Source organism: Brachyistius frenatus, unplaced genomic scaffold (assembly GCF_029030835.1).
Source record: "Brachyistius frenatus isolate BFR_SWC_R1_liver_20210118 unplaced genomic scaffold, ASM2903083v1 Contig_82, whole genome shotgun sequence".
NCBI classification, from domain to species: domain Eukaryota; kingdom Metazoa; phylum Chordata; class Actinopteri; family Embiotocidae; genus Brachyistius; species Brachyistius frenatus.
The window spans coordinates 1420749-1439631 of NW_027210681.1; the positions used below are offsets into that span (position 1 = coordinate 1420749).

Below are 18883 nucleotides of genomic sequence, written 5' to 3' on the forward strand. Positions count from 1 at the left end.
AACACCTCCACACTGCCCCCTACAGTCCATCTGTGTATTGCATCTAGCAGACACGCTGCACAACTAACGCTCAAAACCAGACGGAGGATGCATGTGCCGCGCAGTCGTCATGACAACGCTCCGCCCTAAAACCTAAAAAAAAACACCAGCACTCTCACCCACGTCCACCAACACTGTGATGATGCACCGACACCTGTGGGGGTCACGGCCGGCGTCGTCCCCCCTGTGGCCCCCAGGGGGCCTCGCTCCGTTTCAACTGCACTACAGACGGAAGATGAAAGGAGCATACTGTGTGTGTGTGTGTGTGTGTGTGTGTGTGTGTGTGTGTGTGTGTGTGTGTGTGTGTGTGTGTGTGTGTGTGTGAACATGTCTGTATTTTGATCCTTTTTTATGTCTAGCTGCAGTTTTTATCTAAATAACTGATTGAAACACTCAAAATATTTTTTTATTCGTCTCTAATAGTTTAAAAACTTGACTTATATTTGTCTTAACCAGTTTATCAACGCGTATTGATCTCTCTTGAATATTAACACTCATCTTTCACACTAATTCCTAGTTAATCACTTTAATTCTTTGAAGACTAATCCAAAGAAAAGCAGCGAGGGTTTGTTGGAGTTGAACGCAGTCTGAATCCGACTACAGCTTCAAACTGTCGTTGAAATAGATGTACCTTTAATATAAAAAACTAACCTCCTTACAAACCTTTAAAGGCGCATGATTTCTGCATTTGCACCAACAATACTATCAAAAGTAATATTTTATAATAATATTATCATCTCCTCTGCTGCCACTGACTTTCAAAATAATCTGAAAATTAGATCAGGCTTTAAAAAGACTTGCACTGATGATAAAAAGAAACTCGTATGAAGACGACAAACAGAATAATGTGAATGTGCTCAAACAGTGAGGCTGACGTGTCCTTGAACGCACCAGCAGATTGATCCTTGTGAGAAGTGATTGACAGACTTTCTGGAGAGCTGGAAATATTCAAATTTTCTTCTTGAAAAGGCTTCAAGCGTCCCTCCGACTTCTATCTGAATTCTGCAGCTGCCTCCGTTTTCATTTCTGCACCCTTTAATTTCAACGTCTGCTTTTCAACCGAACACCTGATTGCATTTTGACGCGGCCCGTTTCACCGCCAACACTCGACCTTCACCGGACGACGCCGAATTCACGAACACGGCAGGATTTCACTCCGACACGCCGCAGCAGGAAGTTAACGGAAACATTCAGAGGTTGGCGGGAATAAATGAGATTTAATGGCTGACGATCATTCGAGCCGCTCGGTGTCTGGAGGTCAATCTGCTGCCGTATGAAGAACTCGGCGTCTTCGGATGTTGTCAGCCCATCAAAACGGTAATAGGCCGTTATCGTCATGGTAACAGAAGTAGTTCCGGACAACAGCAAAATCTGATTGGTCAGCTGTACGTTTGGAGCGCGCTCAGATCTGCATGACGGCACACACACACACACACACACACACACACACACTGTCCGTCCTTATCACTGGAAAAATACCTCTCCTCCGTCTCCATGGCAACGTCGTAACAACACAGACGATTTCTCGTCCGTTTTTATTGCCTTCTGGAGACGGTTTCTCCAACTGAATAAATACAACACGTAGAAACGCTAAACTGCTCAGCGAGCTCAGTCTCGTCGTAACTGAGATATCTGATGAAAAAATAAGTCGTATATTTTTAAGATAGTAGCACAGTTTTATCACTGGTGTAATATTGGTGAAATAAGAAACGTAACGTAGTCACACGGTCGCAGTTCAGTTAGATTTAGAAACCGAAACTACAGAATTCGGTTTAGTAAAAGAAGTTCGTGACCTTTAAGTTTCGTACGACACGATGAGTTCGCTTCCGTGAGTTACTTAAAATAAGTGCTTAGGTTTAGTTTTCATGTCTCTTGGATGAACCGCCTCCCTTTGCCCACTTTTTCTCTTTATGCTCCGTCAACTGACTTCCTCCTTTCCTCCCGTCATAATTACTACGTGGATACGATGGGAGCTGTGGCACGTTGACGAACTTCTGTTTAATGGGCTGATAACATTTTAATAACTTCAAACGCAAAAAATTCAACAAAACAATTCAACAGTCGCACAAAAAACTAAATCTACAAATTCTGAAACCGGCATTAAGTCGAATCTTGGAAAGTACATTCGTGTTAAACTGTTTAGTCCTCAATATTTCAAATGAACAACAAACGTCACGGAGGACGAGTTCCATCACTTGTGTTGAAGTTTACGCTTTTATTTTGAAAGAACCCCCGGCCTAACTTCCGGCATCCCCGCGGCCGTCGGTCCTATCCGTCCTGGCGGATCTGTCCCGGTATCAGAGCGTCCCTCTCCAGCGCCGCCGCCGAGGTGAACGGCGTGATGGTTTCCAGGGAGATCTCCGGCTCGTCCTCCAGCCGCACGGCGGCGGGAAGCAGCAGCGGTTTGTCGCGGCTCGGCGAACCGTCGGAGACGAACGACTCCTCGTCGAACCGCGCGCTCACGTCGTCCAGCCGGTCCGACCCGGCGTCTGGATGCTGCGGCTGCTGCGGCTGGGCCGGCACCAGCGTCTCCTTGTGCAGCGTCGTGTCGTGGTGGTACGACACCAGCTCGTTGCTGAAGTTCACCGCCTCCACCGCGTTGCTGGAGCAGATCCGGTTGCAGCCCAGGATGGTGGCGAACGCCCGGCGGAAGTCGGCGTTGAAGGCGTAGATGACCGGGTTGAGGGAGGAGTTGGCCCATCCGAACCACACGAACACGGTGAAGGTGGTGTCGCTGACGCACAGCGGGTCGCAGAAGGGCACGGTGCAGTTGAGGACGAAGAACGGCAGCCAGCAGAACACGAACACGCCCATGATGATGGACAGCGTCTTCAGCACTTTGGTTTCCTTCTTGAAGGAGGACTTGAGGGAGGCGTCGTCGTTGGGCCGGTGCTGCTGCTGCTGGTTCCGGCTCTCGCCGTGGCCTTTGTTCTGCGCCTGCTCCGCCGCCCGCTCCAGCGACGTGATGCGGCGGATTTGCGTCTGGGCGATGCGGTAGATGCGCGTGTAGGTGGCGACCATGATCACCACCGGGATGTAGAAGCTGATGAAGGACGAGGAGATGGCGTAGGTTTTGTTCAGGTTGGCGACGCAGCTCTGGGCCGCCACGGCGCTCACGTTGAGGGCGCCGGTGCCGTTGGTGAAGTTGCGGACGCCGGCGGCCATCATCGCCGCCGCCTCCTCCTCCTCGCCGGCCCGGTGCCAGTTCAGCTGCACCGGGATGAAGGAGATGAGGATGGACAGCGTCCACGCCACCCCGATCATGACGAACGCCACGCGGTGGGTCATCTTCTGCTCGTACTTGAAGGGGCTGGCGATGGCCCAGTACCGGTCCACGCTGATGATGCACAGGTTCAAGATGGACGCCGTGGAGCACATGATGTCGAAGGCGATCCACACGTCGCAGAAGCGTCCGAACAGCCACGTGCCGGTCACCTCGGTGATGGCCTCCCACGGCATCACCAGCACGGCCACGAACAGGTCGGACACGGCCAGCGAGATGACGAAGAAGTTGGTGACTTTGGAGCGCAGGTGGCGGAACTTGATGACGGCGGCGCACACGAGCGTGTTCCCGAGCAGCGTGGACACGATGAGCAGGAAGAGGACGCAGCCGACGAGCACGCGCAGCCCGCTTCTCCCTCCGCTACTCCCGCTGTCCTCCTCACCGTCCTCCTCCTCCTCCTCTTCCTCTCCGCCCGTCCCGTCCAGCTCCGACAGAACTTGGGTGAAATTAGTCCACGTCGTGTAGTTTTCCATTTTTTATTGAATCTATTTATTTATTTATTTTACGCACAGAAACGGCGATTAAAGTGGAAACAGGGAATTAAAATCACACTTCTCCTCTTTCCACCTGATCCCATCCTCTGCTGTCCCGATAAAGAATAAAGAGTGAAAGATAAATGTGATCAATTCCTCAGTAAATATTCTGTTTGCTCCTCTTCTGCTTGCGTCTCTTTAAAGAATCAGATCCTGATTCCGGCCAATCAAACGCTCCGCGATGATATCCCCAGAAATGAAAATCATTCAGAAAAGAAATCATGACAAATCCTGTGAATCTGAACTAATAAATCCCGCAGAAGTTGAGTGTTTCCGCGGGGTGATGGAGGTCTGGCCCCGGGTGGACTCTCCGCTCCTCTCCGCTCCTCTCCGCTCCTCTCCGACTCTGTCAGGTGGAGGCTGCTGCTGCGGAGCTCGTTACCTCCTCACAGGGTAATAGATCACTGGCGTCCATCCTGTCTGGATGATCAGGAGGAAATCAATAAATATCAATATCACGGCTCCTTCTGTTTAGATCGTTTTTGATTATAGAGAAGAATTATATTGTTAATTTTAAACGTGTTGCCGTTATTTTTAGGAAAAAACTCAATTGTATCTGTTTTTCTCCTTTTTGCTGGTGTAATTATTAAAATTGATCATAAATAGACTTGAATAACAGCAAGAAAATGAAGTGTAAATGTTTTTTATAACAGAAGTCCCCAAACAATAAGCAGAGAAACATCAGGGATGCTGCTGAAGACCATCTTCTTCATGAATTAACCAGCTGAAGAAATATTTTCCTCATAAATTCAAATCGTTTTTTTATTTGTTCAATCCAAAGATTAAAACTCAAATCTTTTCAATTCAACATGTAATTCTGGTAAAAAGCTTCAGGAATTCACCTCGAAGAAGCTAAAAGATATTTGGATTTAAGTGATTCATGGCTTCTCCCAAACAGTTTTTCTGTTGATTGACAGTTCAGTGAAATACAACCTGCTTTTTGCTGGAAAATAAAACAAATAAAAACCATTAAATTTACAGAAAACACTGAAGTCAACATAAAATCATCAGATTTATTTGATTCTTCCAGGATTATTATCTTTTAAAGTTAACGTGCCGTTGTTCAAAGGTCCCTTAAAATCTAGAGCTATAAAACTTTCCATTTTTAAGTAAATGAAAAGGGAAATGGAGCGATGACTTATCTATAAAAAAATATTAAATCAATTATAAAAAATTGGGCATCAAATCCCATCAGTATCTAAAGAGATCAGTTGTTTGTACAGTTTCTGAACATTACATTTGAAGTGATGGATGATTGTGTGGTTGTTATGGCGCCCTCTGCTGGCTGGAGCAGTTTTACTCAAAAAGAGTCAGATGGTCTCTTAAATAAATCTGTTTGAGATTAGCAGGCAATAAATTCTGCATCTGTCTCATAATCTGTTAACAGAAGGACCAGAGTGAGAGACGCTTCATCAGAGGGACAGAATATATTTTCTGTGACTGCTCATAATGAACTTCAGCTGAAAACAGATCGACAAAAAAAACAACTCAGAAAACCTTTATATTCTTCCTCATCTGCTTACCTGGTGGAATCAGAGGCTCCCTTCACCCCCGAACAATGAACTGCCATAAAAACTGAGCTGACGGTGTCAGATTTATTCTAATGGACCTTTTTCCAACACGCAGACGTCAACTCCTCCGACGCGACCACAAGATGGCGCCACCTGTCCGCTTTGAAGTCTTTTACCCTCCAGAGTTTCCATCTAACAATGCTGTCAGTAACGATAACGCCATGATGATGTATCTGAGGCTTATTTGATTTTGTAGTGGAAACCAGTGGCTTCCTGTGAGGGAGAAAATCCATCTAACGGCTCATAATGTGATAAATTATTAAAGTAACGTGACACCATTTGAGGTGTGTTGGTCCTTTTTTTCTTCTTCTTTTAATCAGCTCGACTGAACTGAGCCTCTTTTTGTTCGTAGTTTCTGTGAACATCTGTGATGTCACCGCGCACCTGAAACTGGAGTGATTTCCTCTGATTCCTCTTCCCACCTGTTGGAGAACCCTGTTGCCATGGCGATGTTTTACCCTTTAGAAGGTCCCGGTGGAACTCGGTGTTCACAGTCTGACTCTGGGGGACGAATTCACGGTGACACAAAGAAAACCCACCTGGTGTCTCCTCACCTGATGGACGATGAAGCTCCGCCCCTCTTGAAAGGCGATGTCATCAGAACAGCTCGCCGGCTCGTCGCTTCATCGCCGTCAGACTTTCTGAAGACTTTCGAGTTTCTCCGTTGAACATTTACAGTTTGACCTCCAGAAATATGCTTGTGAGTGTTTCACCGACAGCGTTCCCGTCACTCCACCCTGATGGGGGGAGCTGAGGTCACGGCGAGGACATTCAGACCCCGACCGGGGAAGGTTTCGGTTTTTGGCAGATTTGTTTTCGGCGTTTAAAAGGATGTTTGAAGCTGAAAACTTCAGAGTTCCACTTCAGGTTGAAGATGAGGGAACATGTAAAGTTTATACGCGTCCGGCTGCATGAAAACAGATTCATTGATTACTGTTTACCACCTGTGGGCATTTTTCAGTGAGCTTCTGTGGGCGGAGTCTCTGAGATTGTGTGTGTGTGTGTGTGTGTGTGTGTGTGTGTGTGTGTGTGTGTGTGTGTGTGTGTGTGTGTGTGTGTGTGTGTGTGTGTACCTGTACGTACCTCTAAGCTTCTTCTTCCGTGTGTTTTTTACATCTCTAATTCTCTGCGGTTGCTACTGTACTTTGTTTTTTTTCACGTGCTCGTTCAGTGTGTGTGTGTGTGTGTGTGTGTGTGTGTGTGTGTGTGTGTGTGTGTGTGTGTGTGTGTGCGTGTGTGTCGCCTCGAGGTTAAAGGCGGAGTCATCTCTGACGCAAGCGGTCTGATGGGGCCCGTCTCCTTCTCACCTGTAATTACGCCCGGTGGCAGATCTGGCGGCGGTTCGACGGCGAGGTGAAGAGTTGAAGTTTTAATCACTGTTTTGGTTCGACTGTCGAGGGGGCGGAGCCTGCCGCTCGCCGTGTGTGTGTGTGTGTGTGTGTGATGTTTGTGTAAGTGTGTGTCCGATGCTCCTCCGTACTCTGAGGAAGTTCCTGTCTGTTAAATCACAGGCGTGTGTGTGTGTGTGTGTGTGTGTGTGTGTGTGTGTGTGTGTGTGTGTGTGTGTGTGTGTGTGTGTGTGTGTGTGTGTGTGTGTGTGTCACGTGAAGACGAGCGTCTCGGCCCGTCGCGGGAGTCTCGTCTAACGTAAACAGCCGGCGAGGGCGCGGCTCACGTGAGAGCTCGTCGGGATAATTAAAAAGAAACCGAAGAGAAACAATCAAAGTCTGTAAACTTGGAGTCGATCACGAATCAAATGTTTGATGTAACGAAGGCCGAGCTGCCGACATTAACGTTCCTCTCCTGACATTTAATATAAAACCCCTAAAAACTCAAATTACATATTTAGACGTTTTTTTTTTTGTCCTACAAGTGGTGTAGATGTAACTCCACACCTTGATAGGTGAAGCCCCGCCCCCACGCTGACAGGATTGGCTCCTTGGGTGTGTGACATATGAAACCCCGGCTGTCTGAATCTGGATTTTGAAGTTAAGCCGTGTGGTTGACTGATTATTCCACTGACATGTTAACAAGATGAAAAGCTTGATCTTAATTTGAAGAAGTCTTTAAAATGAAAGTGTTTCAATAGAACGGCTGCAGAATAAAGAAATGTTTCATAGAGTCTCGGTACTTCTAGCCCTGTAGGCCTGCAACCATCCCGTTACCATGACAACAGATGGATAAAAACAGGCGTTTTCTGTATGTCTTCATCGGAGCAGAGAGATAACAGCAGAATCACCGGCAGTATTTTAGTTAGATCCCGTGACCTCATTAATAACAGCTGTTGTTCAAAAAACTGCTTTTTTCCATCGTTTGTGATGTTTTGACTTTTATTCTTTTTTAAGAACACACCGAGGAGGAGCTCGTTGACACAACTTGTGATAGAGTCGTACGTTGAGATGGGTTTAAATAACGTGTCCACGTAGCTTCTGTTGTCCGTGGAACCGGATCAGAACCACCGGAGCGGTCGCTGCTTCCCGTCCCGGAGAGGATCACAGCATTCGGACCACTTGTTGCTAATAGAGGGACGTTTACCCGAACGGGAGCAGGGAGAGTGTAACCTCAGGTCACTGCACTCGGCAACAACACTGACACAAAGACACACAGACAGCCTGCTCTGCTTTTACAGCAGGGACAGACGGATACACTGTAAAAAATTAAAAAAAACAAGTCAGTGTGAACCGGTCATGTCAGCTCTGTTCAAACAGGCCGCAGGTTAAAAACAGGTCACAGGTTGTTGTTTTTTATAAACTGCACAAGTTATTTCAACTGCTGCTGCACTTAAACGTTCCGCCACTAGAGGTCGCTCCATAGACTCCCATTCAACTTCTCTCATCAAATACGAAGTCAATAAAACATTTTGCACACGTTATTTCAGTGTTTTTATGGAAAGTCACTCCTTCTTCTTCATTTTCTTCCGTTCGTTATTATTGTTTCATGAATGAACGTTCGTTCTGAAGCCTCAGGTTCAGATTCTGTCCGTCGCCACCGTTGCTAGTTCGGAGCGGGACCTGACCTGATTTGGACCAGCTGGGGGAGGAGTTTAGCGGTGGATCCGACGACAACATGTTATGTGAAAAATAAAACAGCTGAAAAAACGGAACACTGATCGAGTTAAACGGCCTGTGTTGTCAGCTAAGCTCCGGCTTTGGGAAAACACCAGCAAATTAGCCGGAACAAAACTCCGGCTGTGTTTGTTGTCATTCCGGAGCCAGTTATGCCCGGCGCTGCTCCGCCGCCGCCCCGCCGCCGTGACACCTATCTCCACCGTTGGAACAAATGCGTCGAGGTCCTGACCCCTCTCCGTGTTTGGATTCGCAGGCCGGGAGTCCAGACAGCCGCGCGGCGCTGCGACGCACGTATCAACACAAACCTCCGTACAGGAATGCAGCCGCGGCCCGTTTGACTCGGCCGTGGACCCCACCGTGACCCGGGGTGTGTGTGTGTGTGTGTGTGTGTGTGTGTGTGTGTGTGTGTGTGTGTGTGTGTGTGTGAGAGAGAGAGAGAGACTGTGTTTTGGAGTAAAAAAATGTTTGGTCTCTTTAACACAACACACAGGACCGACTGCCTCCACCACACACTGACTGACCTGCAGACACAGTTAGTCTTTTAGTGACATTTTTATTGATTGACAGGTCCACGTGCATTTTATGTGTTTATGGTAGCATGAAATTTATAGGTGTATAATCTCTTTCTGTTCATGTAAAACATAGATTGTAAATAAAAGTGTCTTCAGCTGCAATCCCAGCGAGTGCCACTAGAGGTCGGCTCCAAAAAGCCTCCGGCTCCATAGACTCCCATTCAACTTCTCTCATCAAATCCAAAGTGAATAAAATGTGTCCATCAGTTATCTCGGTGTTGTTAGCTAAAGTCACTCCTTCTTCTTAGTTTTCTGGAGGTCCATCTGAAAATAATCCCTCATTCATTAGAAAAGAAGATTCAAGAAGACCTGTTTTTGGGGGCGTGTCTGTTTGATTGACAGGCCTGCGGTGCAGTCAGGTTACAGCTATCGATCGATGGGCGGGACGTAGTGGAAAAAAGTCGGCTCATGCGTAGAATTTAACATCTTTTACGACACGAGGGCGTGAAGACATCGTTTAGCTGTTTTTTTCTCGACCTTTACGTATATTTAAAATGGACTTTTTTCTGTAAAAACACCGCACCAATGTTTTTTATTCATTGATGTAATTTTTATTGAAATGTGGCAAAATCTGTTCAAACAAAGAGCCAATAATACACAAGAAATGGAACAATTTTAACAGCCTAAATAAAATAAAATAATTTTCAGACAAAACTAATTTGTAGAGATAAATATCAAATGGAGACTAAATTCTTATTTAAAAACACACCGTTCATCAGCTGGTTCTAAACGTGGTGACGAACTGTTCACAAGACTACAATAGAAAATCGATCCGACTCGGTTCTGCCTGCAGCATTCAACCCAACACGGGGTTCCTCTGGCAGATCCATTCGTTGGTGACATCACAGCTCACGTTTCTCCATACTTTGGTCGCTGCGACGGCGACGGCGCAGCGCCGGTCGTCGGCCGGCGGCTCCATCCGGTTGCTGCGAGGACAAAAAAAAACGGACGGTTACAATCGCGAAGTCTTTGCGATTCGCGCCGTTCGAGAAAATACGTCTCACGTGTCGTTCAGGTCCCGTCCGTCGACCCACTTCCAGCGGTCTCCCTCGGCTCTGAGGCCGATCCAGTAGACGCAGGCTCCCGAACCGGCTGCTCCGCTGCTGTAGATGAAGTCCTGGTAACCACGGAGACGATTATTTGATTTATAATCTGCTAAAACTTCTCCAAAACTCGAACGTTGTCCTCTTCGGTTTGATGTGATAAACATGTACTCAGCAATGTGTATTTTAAAATGTTCTGTACACAAAAAAAAAAAATCGAAAAGCAAATCAATCACTAAACATGAATTCACGTCGGTGCCGACACCTCGACTTCGATGCCGGTACCTGAACGATACTTTTGTTCGTTACCGATCTTCATCACCGATCTTATAAGATCCAAGAATTTTAGAAAAATATGATGATATCACACGTTGCATTTTTAGAGGGGGAACGTGAGACTTTTACTGATGTTCCCTGAACGCCTCACATTTACAACCTCTTAACATCCATTTTAAATACATTAAACGCAATTCAGGCCCCAATTAAAGGACTGAAATTGTACACAAGATGGCGCAAGATGGTCACCTCTGGTTCCAAAAAGATGGGTTGCCACTTGGAGACAACAGCAGAAGCTCCGCCCCTTTTAGCCTCATGCTAACCAGTTCCATAAAACTGTTTGTTAACTGCGGTCATTAAGCGACGCTTTGATTGGCTTCAGAATAATAAAATGGTGCATGTTGAGCATGTTGACCGTTGTGTTGTGTGTTTTTTGTCGTTTTTTTTTTCATTCGCGTCAGCCTTACCTCTTCCTCTGGGGTTTCTATGACAACCAAATGGCCGTTCTTCACCCTGCAGTCGTCTTGAGCTCCTTCCCAGGTCCTGCGGTCCACAGCGTCACGGATCAGGTAGCATCGGGACAGGAAGTGGCGCCACCCGGTCTCACAGGGTTCACTCTGCCTCTCTGAGGGGAATAAAAAGACCGGCCGAAGACCGCGGATCAACGTGTTTTGGCAAAATGATTGGTTATATTTGGTGATTATGATCGAGAGATGTTAGCATACTGTATCTTCCCAACTCCCCTGACATAGTGTAGCTGTGAGTGGAGTTAGTCGGAGGTTCTGACGTGACTGGCGGCAGAAGACTCGTCCAGTATCCTCGCTCTGTCAGGTTCGTCCTCATCTGCCGGTTTTCTTCCTGAACGCGCTCCTTCTCCGCCGTCACATTCCGATTTTCCGCCGCGATCCGCTCGTTGCTTTCCTTCAGGGTTGCGATGAAGTTGGTTAAGTCAGAATTGGCTCGTGTCAGGTTTTCGATCTCGTCTTTCAGATCGCCGATGGTCCCCTTCAGGTTCTTGTTTGCTCGGATGGTGTCGTTGAGGTTCTTGTTGGCGTCTCCTGAACCTTCCATCTCATCGCTCAGTTTGGCAGAAATGACAGAAGTAACTAGAACGTAAAGAAGACGAAGGTGAAGTCGTTGTTATCCTGATGAAATTGATGAACTTTAACTAAATAAAATCACAACTATCATTGTGCGATGTGCCAACGAAACAGCTAACAATTAAAAATGCTGATTAAGCAGCAGCCACCAGATTAATCTGTATCTCTGCATGTCACACGATACAGAGTTTTTAAATCTGGTGTCTGGTGAGACATTCCCGAGCTGGCTAACGTCCGGTTGAGCCCTACGCTAACAGGAATGGAGACAAAATAATTCAATCATATAGCTCCTTTAGACTTTTCAACTTTGATTTTATTTATCCAATAATTGTCCACAGTAGCGATGCAGTAAAGTACATGTCACGTACTACGATGTTAGCGCGCGTTGACTTTTTGTTTTTGTAATTTCTCTCGCTGGCAGAAGTAGGAGACAAAAAGTTCTTCTCCTCAGGTTTTAAGACTACAATGGTAATTCTGCCTCAATGTATTAACAAAGGTTGAAAATATGGTGCGTTCATGAGCAACTGGGAAGTGGGAAAGTTCGGACCTTCAAGTGGGAGAATAAAACTTGAAAAAAAAACAGCAAAAATTTAACTAAAACGTTAAATTCAACTTTTCGTCGTATCTAGTCGAGTAAATATAACATATATTTATAATTTGATCCTGATAGTTTGGTTTTGTACTGCCACATTAAAGTCTACAACGAGTGTCACTTGTTTTTTCCCCAAAAGGGGGCGGGGCCATTCCAAGATGTGCTGGTTTTGGACTCACAGTGGATCCGGAGGGACATGATGATTATCAGTATCAGCCAGCAGACTGCAACCGGTGAGACGTCCTGAACGATGGAGGGATTATTCCTATCTGAGGGGAACATCATTCAAAACACCACCAAAGTGTCATTTAACAGTCAAAGTGCTGCATTTTATACCGAATATACAGATTTCAGATTTTAAACATCATCAACAACTATAAAATATTTATATTTATACCTGAAACAGCCGTCTCGCTGACCGTGGTACAAACTTCTGCGTTCATGTAGACATCTTCTTCCTCCAGCTGATCTGAAACTGCAGAATGAAGAAAAAGGAAATGAAATGTCTGAACTGAAATATATCAAAGAAAGTGAGAAGTTTGACAAATTTTGTTTTTGACATTTAAAAGATTCATGCAATGTAGGAAAAACATGACAAACTACAGTTGAAAAAAACAAAACAGGTTATTTATTTAATCAGCATAATCAGGAACAAATCTGCAAAGTTGCAAAACATTCAGTAAAAAAACTTTCTTTTTTTGTTTTTTAGACAAAATCCACTCCTGGAAACAAAACCAATATTACCAGTTTTAATTTTCTACTGTAAAGCTCTTGATTAATGGGGGGTTAAATATTGCAAAAGTCAAAGTTGCTTTCACACAACATGCTTCATTGTTTTAATATTGAACCAAAATTCAGGATTTTGTGTTACTGAACAGAAACCAACGTTATGTTTGAGCTGACTCGGGCCTTCGCCCGACCGCCTTCTTTTGACTTCTGCATGGTACGAGAAAATCATTACGTTTAATTATGAGTTTTCAGAAATGATAAAGTGGAATAAAATCCTACCTGCCGACATGTTAACATTCGGAGTATAAGTGACGGCCATCTCTCTGGATTCTCTCTTCATGTTGAGCGGTGGTCCTGCAGCAGTCTTCAAGATGACTATGAAGATGATGTGGGTAGGTAGTGTGGAGGATGGTTAGAGAGGGTGGAGGATGGTTAGAGAGGGTGGAGGATGGTTGGGGGGGGGGGGGTCTGGCTTTAACCTGCACTTCTGCTTTTTGCGGTGATGTGACCGTTCCCTTGTGTGACTCGTGTGAACGCAACTTTTTTCATCTCGGGCTGCTGACAAACAGTTTGAACTTTTAAAATCCACATTATTTTATTTCCTCAGTAACATAATGTGACAACATAAAATACTCTGACGATAAAGAAAATTAATTGGATCCAGACAGGATTCTTGGGGGTCACTGTATTTTTTCCCAGCATGCACCTGGTGAATGCAGCGTGTCAGCATGAACTCTGTCTCTGTTACACACCAATACATTTAGTTATTTAGTTTTTTACACAGCTGTCGTCCCACGTGGTCAAATTTTTCCGTATTTTTCGAGCTCTCGACAGTAAAATCTGCTTTACGGCTCCGACGGTCTCACTCAGCTGAACTTTAAACAGTTTCGCAGGTTTTAAACCGACAGTATGAACTCCTCATCGTCCTTCGGCCTCCATCCAGTCCCGAGTCCAACGCTGATCTTCATTTACCTGCTTTCTGTTACGTCACACGATGCAAGAACCTTTTCATCAAATACATTCACATGAAGTCTTAAATTCCAATTTAGAATCGGTTTTAAAGCCCAAACAGAAAAGAAACGGCTCCATATAAACACATGATTTAGAGTAAAGAGGCCAAACAGATTAATTCCCTCCTTGTTCTGCAGATTACTTTCTTTTCTCAGTAAATTAAGTTCAATACGTCTAAAGTTAAGTTTCCTTTTTCTGCTGATGTGCAAAGTTTTGTCACCAAAACTGTAACATGAAAACTTCCTCTGTGAAACCTAGAGCCTAAACTTCCCTTTCCACTCGGTCTTCCTGTCCTTCAGCGGCTCATATTTGCAGTATATGCACGTTACTAATTAGCACACGTTTGTATGTACGAGCAGACGTGGAAGTGCGCATCCTCGATACGGACCGACGGTAACGTTTTCATCTGCAAAGGGCTTCGAAAAACAACTTCTCAAACTTCTTAAATTTTTTCAGAGTCCAGCGATGAACCCCTGACCTGTCAGTCAGAGTCCGACCTGTCAGTCAGAGTCTTACCCCGCCCACCCGGAGCTCCGATCAGGCAGAATAAGTGCAAACACCTGTGTCTTATATGGATTTCATGTACAGACGTCCACACATACTGTAGAGTCACTAATGCATGAGGACGCGGCGGCGCGAACGCTCCTGCAGAGGGCTTGAAGGTGCCGCCGGCTGGGCGTGGCGCCCCGACAGAGTTCATGAGTGAACTGAACTCTTGAACCGATCTCTGGTATGCGGCAGGCAGACGCTCAGTTATTCTCACCGTGTGGGATTAAAGCAAAAGGACCTGGACGCTTCTGTTTGGGGTTTAATCTCCTGCCTGCACAGCCGGGAAACAGAGTGTTAATGTAGTTACAGTTAGTGGCCACAGAGGGCGCTGTTGCCTCCTCTGTAAACGCCACATTTGTTTTGCTGCTTTAATTCGTCCTAAAATCATAATCTGAGGAGAAAACGTTAAATTTAAAGAGAGTTTGTTTGGACTTCTCTCTCTCTCTCTGGACTCATGTATTATTATATTACATATAAAAAAAATTAAAAAAACAGCGTGTAAACAGTGAGTGTCTCTGCAGTAAAAGTAGATCTGTCAACACGGGACCGAGTGCCTGACATCTGTCAGTCAGTCAGAGGATCCATCACAGAGACGAGCAGTAAATCTGTCGTGTGTTTGTCCCTTCTCCTTCTCTGGATTCGTATATCTCCCCCATCCCTCTCGTCTCGGCCCTCCTCCCTCCGACTCTCACTCTCTTTTATCGGCCCCTCGGGGCGACACACCTGCTGCATCACGCAGCGTTGTGGAACATTGTGGACACGCCGTGCAGTCAGAAGGAGAATATTTGATCAGATTGTCTTTTTCCGACATGTTGCTGCAGGGAAAAAAAAGGTGCAGGTTTTAGAGATGCAACATGGAATAAATCCTTTATTGCCAGAAACGTTTTGGCACTTTAGTTCGCTTCATTTGAACGAGGCCGGGACAGCAGAAGTGTTTACCTGGTGCGTGAACTAAACCTGACAGTAGAAGCTGTGTTAAGACTGCAGACTGTTTATAAAAGAGTTCTGATCCAGAAGTGTCTTCAGCTGCAATACCAGCGAGTGCCACTAGAGGTCGGCTCCAAAAAGCCTCCGGCTCCATAGACTCCCATTCAACTTCCCTCATCAAATCCAAAGTGAATAAAATGTGTCCATCAGTTATCTCGGTGTTGTTAGCTAAAGTCACTCCTTCTTCTTAGTTTTCTGGAGGTCCATCTGAAAATAATCCCTCATTCATTAGAAAAGAAGATTCAAGAAGACCTGTTTTTGGGGGCGTGTCTGTTTGATTGACAGGCCTGTGGTGCAGTCAGGTATCGTCAGGTTTCTAATCAGATAAGTCAGATCCACCGCTGGCTCCTCCCCCAGCTCGTCCAAACTTGCTCTGAACTAGTAAAGATGGTGACGGACAGAATCTGAACTGGAGGCTTCATAACGTTCACAAACCAACGATGACATCACTGCTGGTTGCTGATTGGTTAAGACTGAAAGAAGTCAAAATTGTCAGTCTGAGCCGCCGTCTCCAGGACACTCCAGACTCCAGGAAGGTCAGAGGTCAAGGTCAGCCCGAGGGGGCTCAGTCTTGGTCAAGTACACGACAGCGGGACAGACGGGGGTTGAACTTGTGACTCTGTTCACATGAACATGAAGCTCTAGTCGGGTTCGGTCTTCCTGAACTCTGCAGGCGGTTTGCAGCTCGTCCTCCTCCGGGCTGACGGCTGGAATGCTGACATAACAGATGTTGTCTGACACAGCCAATAATTATCTGCTGTACGGCTGTATGTCCGTACCCGCTCTTCTTCCTACCCCCCACCCCCACCCCCGTCCCACCCCCACCCCTCTCCACATCCTCCTCCGCCTCCTCAACTGCGCCGACATCTACATTTCCTCCAGTTGCGAGTCGACAAACACGTGAAAACGATCTTTTATCATAACTTCCAATTGTAGCTTTTAAAAGAGCAGCTTCACCCAAAAATTAAAAAAACCCACCACAGCGTCTCACTTCCTCCTGGTGGGACGTCATCCCCCCCCCCCCCCCCCCCCCCCCCCCCCCCCCCCCCCCCCCCCCCCCCCCCCCCCCCCCCCCCCCCCCCCCCCCCCCCCCCCCCCCCCCCCCCCCCCCCCCCCCCCCCCCCCCCCCCCCCCCCCCGCCACCGCAGCTCAGCGGTCGCATTTATGTCGCTCGCAGCATTGAAAACACATTTAAAAAAGTCTGGACAAACTAGAAACTCTTCACGTCGCTGGGACACCTGGAAGTTTTCATTTGAGTAACCTCTGAAAGGCAAAATTCACACAAAATATCTGTCTGGACAGGAATGCAGAAGAAAAACAGTCGTCAGAGGAGAAAATGATCATAATATCAGCTGAACTGCACCTGCCCGGTATTTTAAAACGCCGCCATGCAGAACAGACTGTAGTGCAACAGGAAGACAGGAAACTAAAGCACCAATAAGTACTTTCTGTTTTGCATTTGTTTTTTTACTTTAACATTTTCACTTTTTGTTCACCAGATGAATAAAAAGAAGTCGTCGTTGCAAAAAGCTCAACTGAAGGAGAAGCCTGGTGCTCGCCGCTCTTCATCGTTCTGCTGTTACGGGTTCTCTGTTTTCACTCTGAATACTTTGTCAGCTGTTTACATGGTTTTGTGATCAGCAGGCCGATTTGCAGAAGTGATGAAATACGTCGTTTTGTTCACGTGTTGTTGTTGGTTATTTTACTTCCTGATTGGGTCTTTTTTTTCTTCATCTTAGTGCTTCTAGCAGGTAAATGTTTGTTTTTTGTCCATATGTTGTTGTTATTTTCTACTTTGTGTTGTAGCCTGCGAGGTTAAAACAGCATTTTTCCGTACGTCCTCACATTTAGAGAGCAGAAAGTCGTTTTCAGTTTTAGTTGTTTAAGTGGTGAGATTCTTATTTTGATCAGTTTTTTGATGAGGTTTAAACTCAAGGTGTTTAAATGGAGCTTTTTTTTTAAACAGTTTTTAATGGGAACGTTGGGCTCCATGTAAACGCTGCTGCAGAACAACGTCTGTTATAAATAAACCTGACTTTACGTTGTTTTGTCTGAGTTGGCGGATCGCCAAGCGAACGCACCGCTGACCCGCAGGCCCGTTGGTTAGTTTTTCTCTAAAGACCGCTCTTTTACCTCATTATAATAATGAGGTGCTCTCTCAATGACCTGAAACAGCCGTTTAGGGAAACATTTATTGATGTGCACCTTTTGTTCTCGAGCAGGAGCGCCAGCGACACGAGTCCGAGGTGAGGAGGTCGGGAGGTGGCGATGCACCAGGAAGCTCTGAGGTTGTTAGTTTGTTTGTTTAGATTATGTTTCTACTAAAGAATGAAAACAACAAGAAACTTTTTATTTTTATGAACCGAGAAGGTACATGTCATCGTCCAGATCTATATTTTGATTTAAAAAAGTAGGTGAAAATAAAACAGTTGATTCTCAAAATGAAAAATAAGGTTCGTTCAGAAAATGAAATACGGAGAAAAAGAGTTGCAGTAACTTTCGTAAGAGTTCCAATTTGCATGTCAAACTCAAATCTTAAACACGCCAAGTGTTCCTGAGCAGCCCATGCAGTGATTTCCACCACAGAATCCGGGGAACCCTGTTGCCCCTGAAATGTTGGCGGGGTTGTGTCACCGTGAATTCGTTCCCCAGAGTCAGTCTGTCAACACAGAGTTATTGGCCCCGTCCCCCTGATTAGTTTCACCTGTCCCTCGTTGTCCTTCCCTCCCTGCTGTATTTAGTCTGTGCTCTTCTTCTTCTCTCTTTGTCACTTTGTTTCAGTTTCCTGTCTGTTTGCTGGGTCTTTTGAAAAGCCGGAAAACACAAATGCCCCTGATCTGTGTCGCCATGGCAACAGGGTTCCCCGGGATTCTGTAGTGGAAATCACGGGCATGGGCTCAGGAACACTTGGCGTGTTGAAAAATTTTCCGTTCCCAAAAAGGTTTGACCCAAAATGGGATATTCCTCTGCTCAAGTTTCACGTCTGTGGTGAGATCACGTATGTTCGCGTCCCAGTGGTGAAATCACGTATGTTCACGTCCCAGTGGTGAAATCACGTATGTTCACGTCCCAGTGGTGACAACCTGTCAGGGTTTCATTTAAGTCATCGTTAAATTGGTTCGATATCAATCTTTATTTCAACATTTCTCTGCTGCTTCAGGACTGATGAACTCCTGTCGAAACTTCAAGGCTGAATTTAACTTCGGTCCATTTTTATTCCTGAAGTCACACAATGGAGTCCCGAAGGTCCTTCGAACTGACTCAGCACATAAATGGAAATGTAAACTTTCAATTACAAGTATGAGAAAGAAGAAAAAAAACACCAAGATTGCAGCGTTGTGGTTTTTCCTGTGACAGCAGCAGCGATTAAAATAAACTTAAAGAAAACACACAAGCTGGAGGTAAAATATCTGAACACACACACACACACACACACACACACACACACACACACACACACACACACACACACACACACACACACACACACACACACACACACACACAGGCCGGCTTGATGTTAGCCACCG

At 45.8% G+C, this 18883-nt stretch overlaps 2 protein-coding genes across 2 annotated transcripts; both read right to left on the reverse strand.

The window, feature by feature from the left end:
* Window positions 1–2030: 2030 nt before the first annotated feature.
* Window positions 2031–4012, reverse strand: LOC138627177 (D(1)-like dopamine receptor). The gene has a single exon (XM_069709334.1). It carries the CDS (start codon window positions 3793–3795, stop codon window positions 2308–2310), a length of 1488 nt encoding a protein of 495 aa, XP_069565435.1. The 5' UTR covers window positions 3796–4012; the 3' UTR covers window positions 2031–2307.
* Window positions 4013–9645: 5633 nt separating this feature from the next.
* LOC138627147 (asialoglycoprotein receptor 2-like) lies at window positions 9646–13170 on the reverse strand. The gene is made up of 7 exons (XM_069709285.1): window positions 13086–13170; window positions 12475–12552; window positions 12257–12346; window positions 11111–11491; window positions 10853–11010; window positions 10071–10183; window positions 9646–9992 (listed from the first exon to the last, which is right to left on the reverse strand). The coding sequence occupies exons 1-7, from the start codon at window positions 13144–13146 to the stop codon at window positions 9863–9865; spliced, it is 1011 nt and encodes a 336-aa protein (XP_069565386.1). The 5' UTR covers window positions 13147–13170; the 3' UTR covers window positions 9646–9862.
* Between the last annotated feature and the right edge of the window lie 5713 nt (window positions 13171–18883).